The sequence below is a fragment of the Microtus oregoni genome, unplaced genomic scaffold (assembly GCF_018167655.1).
Source record: "Microtus oregoni isolate MIOR12 unplaced genomic scaffold, Mior012 000003F_ref0000135, whole genome shotgun sequence".
NCBI classification, from domain to species: Eukaryota; Metazoa; Chordata; class Mammalia; order Rodentia; family Cricetidae; genus Microtus; species Microtus oregoni.
Window position 1 is genome coordinate 5,745,081 of NW_024543062.1, and position 11,874 is coordinate 5,756,954.

Sequence of the window (11,874 nt, forward strand, 5' to 3'; positions counted from 1 at the left end):
TAGGTAAACCACTCCCTGGGTGGAATCCAATGTTATCTCCTTAAGGTGAACTAAAGACTTTGTTGGATCCCTAGCCTTTTTTTTTTTTTTTTTTTTTTTTTTTTTTTTTTTTTTTTTGGTTTTCGAGACAGGGTTTCTCTGTGGTTTTGGAGCCTGTCCTGGAACTAGCTCTTGTAGACCAGGCTGGTCTCAAACTCACAGAGATCCACCTGCCTCTGCCTCCCGAGTGCTGGGATTAAAGGCGTGCGCCACCATCGCCCGGCTAGACTTTTTTTTTCAAAGTAGAAAAATAACTACTTCTCTATTCTTGAAATACAAGGTCTGGATATTAGCCACACCTATGGACAATAACTTTGAAAAAGCAGAACTCTCTGCATCAATGGATAAAACAGGACTGTCACATCCTGCCAAGACAGGTTAAGATAGTTTTCAAAAGTTGCTTGCCTTTGAAAATGGTATGTCAGTTATGTTAGGCCTTAGCCAAAGTTGGTTGCTTCAACACTGCAAACGTGACTTTGGGTGATTTCCCAGGTAGCTGGGTGTCTCTGTGATTTGTTTCTTGTTTTGGAAGTTGTTTTACTGAACTTCCTAATTACCCAGGTAACATTATTTCCCCTCTCAGATCTTCGATGGGGTTGAAGACTATATAAATGTAAATGTAGTTACTTTTTTCTCATTACTTGGCCAAGTTATTTATTATACAAGACCTAAGCTAGTTAGAATAGGATATTTGTACTTATTGTATGTAATTTCGTAGTAGGTTTAGAACTCTCTTACTTAAACAAAAGGGGGAGGTGTTGTGGGAGATTCTTCTGCTCCTCCAGCCAATAGCTGCTGAGGTACCAGCCCACTGGGGCGTGGTCTCTCTCCCTTTAAAAAAACGTGGTTACTTCCCTTCTCACTTTCTTTGCTTCCTGCTCTGGTTCTGGTGACTAGACTTCTTCCTGATAGCTCAGAGGGCTGTTGTCTGGGACGGTTATCTGTAAGTTTTTTCCTCTTTAAATAAATACCACCCTATTAATCATAATTCCAAGCTGGTATGGCATTGTTTGTGACTTAAACGCCTTCAAACATTATGTGAACAGTCAATAGTGAGGTTGCTCAGTGGTGAAGGGCAGTCCACCAGCACAGTCGCTTGAGAAGACTCTAATTTGTTCTGTCCCTCAGAATGAAAATTGTGCATAGCTTCCCAGATGCAGCTTTTAGACTAGAATTATGGCTTTGCAACTAAGAGCAATTGCTGCTCTTGAAGGGGACAGAGGTTCAGTTACCAGCAGCCACATGACAGCTCACAACTGTCTATTATTCCAGGGTCTTGGAAATCCAATGCATTATTTTTAACCTCAATGGGCAACTGAAATGCAGGTGGTACATATACATACATGCAGGTAAAACTGTCATATGCACAAAATAAAAATAAATATATTTTCAAAGATGTAGATTTTGAGTCATCTTCTGTTTAAGAATAAAATTTTGATGCTGCAGCTGTCTTTGCGCCATTCCTGCTCTTGCAATAAAGATCTCAAACAAATTCCTGTAATAACCGCATAAACTCATGTTTCTGCAAGGTGGACTTTAGACAAATGTCTACCTTGGTCTTTCAGTGGTGCCCTACTGAGGTGAAATATTGTTTCCTCTCGTCTTTCCAGGAAAGATTGAACAGCACTATGCTGTGCCCAAATGAAGTGACTAATTCTACCCTGTTTTCATAAATAGCACAATGCCAGCTTTCTGTACTAAGATGATCACTCACAAGACATTTAGGTATGAACTGTTGTCTGTAATCCAACAATATCTATATCAATACTCTCAGAGAAGGCAGGCCTGAGTCTAAGTAATAATTAAGAGCTCATATGTAGATTACTACATTGTGGGTTCTAGATCCTGCAAATCCTCCAATTCTATTGTGACAAACTAATGACAAACAAATGGCAGGAAAAGTCCTATAGAAACAGCTCAGTCTAACCATTTTAAGCCTACTGGAACTTTAACTGTAGTTGAGTAATTTTGACTGAAAAGCACAGTGAGATGCACGCTTTCATTTATAGGCAAAATGTATTCAGCTGTGGCAGTATTAATTTCCACTGGATTATATCTTATGGTTTTCAGATAGGTAAAAAGGGTCTGAGAATCATTCCAACTCTAGGACCACAAAGGAGAGGCATCAGCCCTTACTCACAGGTAGAAGAGCACCAGGATGGTAGCCAACAGGGCCCATGTTTCCATGGAAAGGTTTAGAATCAGGTCCATTGCTCTTTTCTTCCAAGAAATCTGCTCTCTGACTTTTCCTTGTAGGTGAGGACTTTAGTTCTCCTTCTGAGACCAGGGATGAAACTGTGAAGCTAAGCCACAGTATTTATTTTCTAGGAAAGGGGGTGGAGCAGTTGATACTGCCAGTAGAAAGATCAAGTGTGTATCTGTCATGGGTCTGGAGATATCGGTGTCCTCTTCACTTGGCATTTCACAATAGTTCATGCTGACCCACATTTTGACTTCTTCACTGTTCTTTTCTCTAGGAAATTAATAAATAATTAAACCAATGCTCTCAGTGAGACCAGAGGTCATAGATGTTTATCAGAATTGAGGTAGACTGATTGACATTAAATTTCTTTTAATGTTTCTGTGGCTGTCTTCACTGATAAAAACATTAAATCTTTGCATACAAATATCATCTCTAAATCTTTATACATGTGTATTCCTTTCTCTGGAATTCCTGTGTATTATAGAAGGAATATTATAATTCATAAGCACTTTTGGCAAAACAATCCCTTCAAAATCTAAAGTTCATCTTGCATTACTTTTATTGTCTTTTTTAATTAATGAAATATTCTTTTTTTCATTTCTATATTATATTTAAATACTTTTTTGATTACAGAGACAAGCAATGAGAATATACACAGTTATGTATGTTTTAGGTCATGCCAAATGCAATAAACAGATACTTGGGAATAACCAAAGTAATTTAAAGTCTTGAAAGATGCTGTCTAAGTACAAACCCTTCAAGTGTGCCCAGTTCTAAACCTTGTTTTCCAGAGAAGCTTTAGTTTCTTTTCTCTATTTTGAAGGTGTTTTTTTTTTCGATTTTCAAATACTTGTTCAAATATCTTTTTTTTTTTTTTTTTTTTTTTTTTTTTTTTTTTTTTGGTTTTTCGAGACAGGGTTTCTCTTGTTCAAATATCTTAATGACAATTTTATTTTCTGAAACTTTAGAACTTATACTTTAGCCAGGCAGTGGTGACACACTTTAATTCCAGTATTTGGGAGGGAGAGATGGTAGATCTTTGTGAGTTTGAGGCCAGGCTGGCCTACAGAATGAGTTCTGGGACAGTCAAGGCTATACAGAGAAATCCTGTCTTGAAAACCCAAAAAGTTTTCCTTTGATGTGAAGACCCCTTTCACAGCATCCTGTGTAAACAAACACTAGATTTTACTTGAATCACCATTTGCTTTTGTACCATAATTATGAATAGTTACAGTCATAATTAAATGTTATGGGAGAAACGCAAGACAAAAACCTGCCCATAACCCCATGTCTTGCTACAGGTAAGTGTGTGTATATATGGATTTAATAATACCCTCAGATTCACAGAGATGCTTCACTCATATGTTCCCAGTCCTGTGTCAGTTAAATATATGAAAGATAGTTTCAGAAGTACCCAAATATACTGGGACATCACCATTGGATTAACTTGATCAAGAGAAATCCCCAAGGTTGATTTCTCCACTTTTTCTCTTGTGACTTGCCTCCGTATGCAACAGATGGTGTTCTATCTGAGATTTATGCCTGTTTTTCTGTCATGAACTATTGCTCATGTATGAGTTCCTAACAAACGACTTCATTCTATATTTGTTGAACATTACATAAACCATAACATGGGAAAGAGATGATCGATCTTTTTACCGAATATTTTACAATTTTACATGAAGAAATCTGATTTATTGACCCCCAACAAACATTGCAACACTCAGAAAACCAAAAAGTTTTGTAAGCGTACAACTGTCAAAGTACATCTATGGGCTGCTTGCAATGCTTATGATACATATTTATCTATTGGTTTGCTTCCAAAATGTTGGCCACTTTAGCTAATGATTACTACACCACACAAATACACACATGCACTACTCTTAGTCTGTGGCATGATAGGATACATAATTACGATTTAAACTGTGCATTAGCTTAGATAATAAAGGCTCATTACATAGGAACCCCAAAGCAAATAAAGTTGTTTGGGACATTGTTGCATTAAAGGCAGGTTATTAAACAGGGTAATTACACAGTAGGGTACCAGGATAAGTCTTGTGCAATATGAAGGTATATTATTAACTTGGCTGTCAGTCTAAAAATGTTCAGTCTCTTCAATACTAAGGGTTATAAACTGAATAAGATATATAGAGTTGTGTCAATACACAGTCTTGATCAGATTAGATATCCTTAAGTGTTTGTTTAACTGAGTTGAAGGGATTATTAACTTTCAAATAATTTTGCAATTGGTTAGGAAATGGAATGATTTACATGGGTGACCTAAATGATGTCTTGACTGATGCTTAATTCAAAGAGAGAAATAACCAACTTAGAAGCATGAAGTCATACATTTTATGATATATTGAGTTTCACCGTCATCTGTGAACACATACCACACTCCTAATGTGATGTCTTAGGAATCACACAGGAGGAACTGAAGAAGATTCTCTGTAGTTAGCAAGTCTTTCTGGTTCAGTCAAAAGAACAGGAAAGTGGCCCATTGGCCCTCATAAATTTCCTATATTCTTGGCTCAGATCCTAAAGACACAACCAACTAACTATTACCTCTTCCTGACATACTGCTCACCCTCTTTCTAGGCTCTTTTCCACAACTTGAACAGTTAGACTGCTCAGGTACAGGCCTAGCCAGTAAAAAGGACATGTGAAGGTTATAGCAGTTGAGAGAAGAGATAGGCAAACTCAACTGCCAGAACTTCAGATAGGGGGCCCACATATATAATTACTCTGTTCTCTTCACACCCATCATTATTAACAATATCACCAGTGACCCCTTTCCTAATCACCATGTACCACCATTAACTTAACATTAAGAGACTCTCTGCTTGACTAGATATCAGACCTGATGCCTGAATATCAGACCAGCAGACCATAGAAGACCAATGAGGAAACAGAAATGAAGGAACACAACAACCATCCAACAAGGACAAACTTAGATGTAAGTACCTAGACCTGTAATCATCCCAAACCTATATGCCTAAACTATGGAAGAATACAATCAATAACATCAAGGGCTATATGTCCCTACCAGAAACCAGCTATCCTACTATGACAAGATCTGACAATTCTGACACAGCTGAAGCACAAGAAAATGACCTTAAAACCAACTTTTCAAAGATAATAGAGTTTCTTTACAAGTAAAATAAATTTCTTAAAGAAGGGCAGGAAAGAAAGACAAACAAACAAATAGTTAGAGGAAACAAATAACATGGTTTAAGATTTGAAAATGGAAATAGAATCAATAAAGAAAACACAGCTATAGGGAATTCTGGAAATGGAAAACCTAGGTAGTGGATATAAACTACTGGTGCAAGCATTACTAACAGAAGACACGGAAGAGAGGATTTCTGAAGAAATTGACACATTAGTCAAAGAAAATGTTAAATCTAAGAAATTCCTAGCCCAAAGATCTAGGAAATATGGGACCAAACCTAAGAATAATAGGAATAGAAGATTTCTAGTCCAAAGGCCCAGAAAATATTTTCAACAAAATCATAGAAGAAAATTTTTGTAGCCTAAAGAAGGACATACATATAAAGGAGAAGAAGCTTATAGAATACCAAGTATAATGGACCAGAAACGAAGACCCCCTTGTCACATAATAATCAAAATAATAAATGTCCTGAACAAAGAAAGACTATTAAATGTGGAAGAGGAAAAGACCAAGTAACATATAAAGGTAGGCCTATGAGAATTACACTTGACTTCTTAGAGCAGACTCTAAAATCCAGAAGGCCCTGGAGAAATGTACTGCATACTCTAAAAGACCACAAATTTCAGCCCAAATTACTATATATGCAAAACTTTTAATCATTATAGATGGAGATAAATGATATTTCATGATAAAGTCAAAGTCAAACAATATTTATCTAAAATCTGTCCCTAGAGAAGAAAACAAAAGAGAACTCCAAAGCAAGGAGATTGAAAAACAAGAAATAAGAAGTCTCATACCAACAAAAGTTAAAGAAAGGAAGCTAACTCATAAACCCCATCACCACCGCCATCACCACCATGATCACCAACAACAACAAATACTAGGAATTATCAATCTATTGGTCACTAATATCTCTCAATATCAATATTATTCAATAAAAAGACACAGTCTAGCAGAATGGATGCAACATATGATTCATCATTCTGCTTCATTTAAGAAACATATATTAACATCAAAGATAAATATTACCTCATAATAAAGTGTTGGAAAGAAAGATATTCCAAATAAATGTACTTAACAAGCAAGAGACTGCAGCTATCCTACTATTTAACAAAATAGATTTCAAACCTAACCTAAGTCAAAAGAGATGGAATAAAAATATTTCATACTCATCAAAGGAAAAATCCATCAAGATGACATTTCAATTTTTAACATCTATGCCTTAAAAGTAAGGGCAACTACATTTGTAAAGAGAACATTACTGAAGCTTAATCGGACATCAACCCTCACACATTAATATTGAGTGATTGCAATCACCTTCTCTCACCAATGGACAGGTTATCAAGACAAATACTAAAGAGACAAATAGTGTAACTAATAGATGTTGTGAACCAAATGGACCCAAAAGATATCTACAGAACATTCCACCTGAAAACAAAAGCATATACCTTCTACTCACTACCTCACAGATATTCTACAAAACGGACTGTAGTGATGAGGTGCGCAGGTCTGCTTTTTGTCCTGCCTAGCTCCTGCACAGCTAGCTTAGCCCCAAAATAATTACACAGAAACTATATTCTTTTAAACACTGTCTGGCCCATTATATCTAGCCTCTTCTTGACTAATTCTCACATCTTCATTAACCCATTTCTAATAATCTGTGTAGCACCACGAGGTGGTGGCTTACCAGGAAAGATCCAGCATGTCTGACCTGGCAGCTGGCTCCATGCGTCGGACCAACTATGCTTTCTTTATCCCAGCATTCTCTGTTCTATCTACTCCACCCACCTATGATCTGATCTATCAGGCCAAGCAGTTTATTAATTAACCAATGAAAGCAACAGATAGACAGATGAACCTCCTCCATCAACAGACTACAAAAGAAATCAGGGAAACAACTCCCACAATAGCCACAAATAATATAACTTATCTTGGAGTGACACTAACCATGCAAGTGAAAGACTTATGAAAATAATTTCAAGTCTCTGAAGAAAGAAATTGGAGCAAATATCAGATGAAAAGCTCTCCAGTATTCATGGATTGGTAGAATTATTGTAGTAAAAATGGCAATTTTACCAAAATCAGTCTGTAGATTCAACACAATCTTCACCAAAATTCCAACACAAACTGAAAGTCATGAGGATACCTATGGGCCATGCTGCTGCCAGTTCCCAAATTTAAACCAATGGCTTATACTACCTCCTTAGACCATGTTGATGTCAGTGGTCTATGATGCTGTAATATCCATGGCCCATGTTACCCTGTAGGCCATAGCAGATGTCTGTGGTCCAAGCTGCCACATGAAGCACTGTTGTTGTCTGTGGGCCTTCTGCCACCCGAAGCCATGTTAATTTGAGTGCCTTATCCTGCCACCTGAGGGCATGTTGATGTCCTCGACTTGTGATGCTGCCAAGGGCAATGATGGTGCCCATGGCCTATGCTGCAGCAGAAAGCCATGCTGATGTTCATGGTCTGTTCTGTTACTGTAGATCATAATGAGTTCCATGACACACGATAGTGCCTGCCACAATGAAAAAGTCCATTGATTCAGGCTACTGATGATGGTAAAGATCAAGGAGGCTACTTTTTCTGTAGCATTGATGACTTCAGACTCACATTTAAGAGAGAGGGAAATAGAAGGTCTATTGATGACCCCTATACGTTTTCCTCAAAAGTAACAACCTAGAAAGAAAGCCATCAGGGAACATTCTTAAAAATTGTGATAAGGATGCTGAGGTATTTCTTGACTGATGGATTTCAACAGAGGTACATGTAAGTAAAAACTCTATTTTCTTTAAGGGGTGGCCACCAAGACTTTGATCATGCTTCAGTAAGTATATGGGCAACTTAATTTGCAGTTTTTCCTTATTCTCCTCATTTTATTCCTTTTCCACCTTCTTTTTGTCATGGGGAATTCACTAGGGAGAGGGGGTGGACCTGTGGATATTGGGAAATGAGTGTAATCAGGGTGCATGTTGAGAAACTCTCAAATAATCAATAAAAGTGATATGAAAATAAACTCTAACGTAATTCTTTACAGACCTTGAAAGGACAATATTAACCTTCATCTGGAAAAAAAAAAGCCCAAATAGGAAAAACAATCCTGTACAATAAAAGAACTTCCAGAGATACCACTGCCCCTGATTTAAATCTGTACTACAGAGCTATATTAATAAAAATCCACATGGTATTGCATAAAACCAGACAGGTTGATCAAAGGAATTGAACTGAAGATTCAGATGTGAATCCACACATTTATGGGCAGTACACTTTTTTATTAAGGAGCCAGAAATAAAATATTGAAAAGGAAAGCATCCTCAACAAATTGTGATTGTCTAACTGGATGCCTGCATATAGAGGAATACACTGGCACCAAGATCAACAATTAATACATGGAACATTATGAAACTGAAAAGTTTCAGCAGGACAACAGACACACTTAAAAAAGACAAAAGGGCACCCTACATTATGGTTTCCAAAAATGGGAAATGATGTACCTCAAGACCTAGCTCCTTGGCATGTATCAAATGATGCTCCATACTACCACAAAGACCCTTACTAATCCATGTTCATTGCTGCTCTATTTATGATAGCCAAAACTTTGAACCCATATAGATCCCAAAAGTTCCTCAATTGCAGAAAGGATAAAGAAGACTTGGTACATTTACACAATGGAGGATTAGTGAGCTGTTAAAAAATAACATCATGAGACTTCCAGGCCATCCTACAGGGGCTATACTGCCCAAACCGCCTCTCTATTTCTATCCCATTCAGCTTACATCCAGATCCCCACACCCCCTGTCTCCCTCCCTCTCTCCCTCCTTTGGGGCATAGCGCCTCCCTACCCAGCCTGCTAGGACGCTGGGACCGAACCAGGAGGACAAAGGGGTGGCCGGTAGCTCCTTTGTTCCCATAGCCTGCCCGCAGCGAGCGGGGTGGGCCCTTTGTTCGCGAGCTAACCAGGCAGCACGGAGTTTCGATCTGGGCACCGAGTGAAACATCATTGTGGTGAGTGAGTGCTGCGGCAGCTGGGAACATACCTCAGCCCGCCCACACTTCCAGGCCATCCTACAGGGGCTATACTGCCCAAACCGCCTCTCTATTTCTATCCCATTCAGCTTACATCCAGATCCCCACAACCCCTGTCTTCCTCCCTCTCTCCCTCCTTTGGGGCATAGCGCCTCCCTACCCAGCCTGCTAGGACGCTGGGACCGAACCGGGAGGACAAAGGGGTGGCCGGTAGCTCCTTTGTTCCCATAGCCTGCCCGCTGCGAGCCGGGTGGGCCCTTTGTTCGCGAGCTACCCAGGCAGCGCGGAGTTTCGATCTGGGCACCGAGTGAAACATCATTGTGGAGAATCATCTCTGGGGAGTGACATCACTGGGAAGGTACATCAGTGGGCAAGAAGACCTGATCCTGTAAAAGAAGATCCAAAAGGGAGTATTGGGAGGAAGAGATGGGCAGACGCCAATGCAGGAATTCTCCCAACAATCTGAAAAACAACACGAAACCACCAGAAGCCAGTGACTCCACAACAGGAGGAAATGAACACCTTAATCAAGAAGAAGTAGAAAAAACTGACTTCATGAAAGTGATTGACAGCCTTAAACAGCATATAAAAAACGCCCTTAAGGAAATGGATGAGAAGTATAATAGAAAGTTCGAGGAATTGAGTAAATCTGTGAATGATACCCTAGGAAATGAAGGAAAAACAATCAAGCAGATAAAGGAAACAGTTCATGACTTGAAAACTGAAATGGAGGCAAAGAAGAAAACACAAACAGAGGGCTGGCTGGACATGGAAAATCTAGGTAAACGAATAGAGACTACAGAATCAAGTATAACCAGCAGAATACAAGAGATAGAAGAAAGAATCTCAGATTCTGAGGATAACATAGAGAAAATAAACGCACTGATCAAAGAAAACAGCAAGTCCAACAAACTCTCATCACAAAACATTCAGGAAATATGGGACACAATAAAAAGACCAAACCTAAGAATAATTGGAGTAGAAGAAGGAGAAGAAGTGCAGCTCAACGGTACAGAAAATATACTTAATAAAATTATAGAAGAAAACTTTCCCAAACTGAAGACAGATGTACCTATGAAGGTTCAAGAAGCATACAGAACACCAAATAGGCTGGATCAAAAGAAAACATCCCCTCGCCATATAATAATCAAAACACAAAATATACAGAATAAAGAAAGAATATTAAGAGCCGCAAAGGAAAAAGGCCAAGTTACTTATAAAGGTAAACCTATCAGACTTACACCTGACTTCTCTATGGAAACCATGAAAGCCAGAAGGTCCTGGATAGATGTTCTCCAAAAACTAAGAGACTACGGATGCAAGCCCAGACTACTATATCCAGCCAAACTTTCATTCACTATAAATGGAGAAAACAAAATTTTCCAGGATAAAAACAAATTCAAACAATACGTAGCCACAAATCCAGCCTTACAGAAAATAATAGAAGGAAAATCACTAACCAAGGAGTCCAACAATGACCACAATAACTCAGACATCTAGAGACTCTTCACCAGCGCAAATCAAAGAAGGAAAACACACAAACCCTACTACTAAAAAAGTGACCGGAGTTAACAACCACTGGTCATTAATATCACTTAATATCAATGGGCTCAACTCACCTATGAAAAGGCACAGGCTAAGAGATTGGATAAGAAAACAGGATCCAACATTCTGCTGTCTACAAGAAACACACCTCAACCACAAAGAAAGGCACCTACTCAGAGTAAAGGGCTGGGAAAAGGCTTATCAAGCAAATGGACCTAAGAAACAAGCAGGTGTGGCCATACTAATTTCTAACAAAGTTGACTTCAAACTTAAATCAATCAGAAGAGATGGAGAGGGATATTTTATACTCATAACAGGAACAATTCATCAGGAAGAAGTCTCAATCCTGAATATCTATGCCCCTAATATAAAAGCACCCACGTACGTAAAAGAAACATTACTAAAACTCAAGGCAGACATCAAACCACACACACTAATAGTAGGAGACTTCAACACTCCTCTCTCACCAATGGACAGGTCAATCAGACAGAAACCTAACAGAGAAATTAGAGAATTAATGGAGGTAATGAAGCAAATGGACTTAACAGACATCTATAGATTATTCCACCCAAAGAGGAAAGAATATACCTTCTTCTCGGCAGCTCATGGAAACTTCTCGAAAATTGACCATATACTTGGTAACAAAGCTAACTTACACAGTTACAAAAAAATATTAGTAACCACCTGTGTCTTATCAAATCACCATGGATTAAAGTTAGAATTCAACAACAATGCTACCCCCAGAAAGCCTACAAACTCATGGAAACTGAACAGTCAACTACTGAACCATAAATGGATTAAGGAAGAAATAAAGAAAGAAATTAAAGTCTTCCTTGAATTCATTGAAAATAAAGAAACAACATACTCGAACTTATGGGACACTATG

At 38.4% G+C, this 11,874-nt stretch overlaps 1 protein-coding gene across 1 annotated transcript in view; it reads right to left on the reverse strand.

Annotated features, from left to right (window-relative positions):
* Nucleotides 1-2,373, reverse strand: part of LOC121445965 (cytochrome P450 3A6-like) — a 54,337-nt gene extending 51,964 nt beyond the window's left edge. The window contains 1 exon segment of the mRNA XM_041648171.1: nucleotides 2,180-2,373. Within this exon segment, the coding sequence (XP_041504105.1) occupies nucleotides 2,180-2,250 (71 nt within the window). The 5' untranslated portion in view covers nucleotides 2,251-2,373.
* Between the last annotated feature and the right edge of the window lie 9,501 nt (nucleotides 2,374-11,874).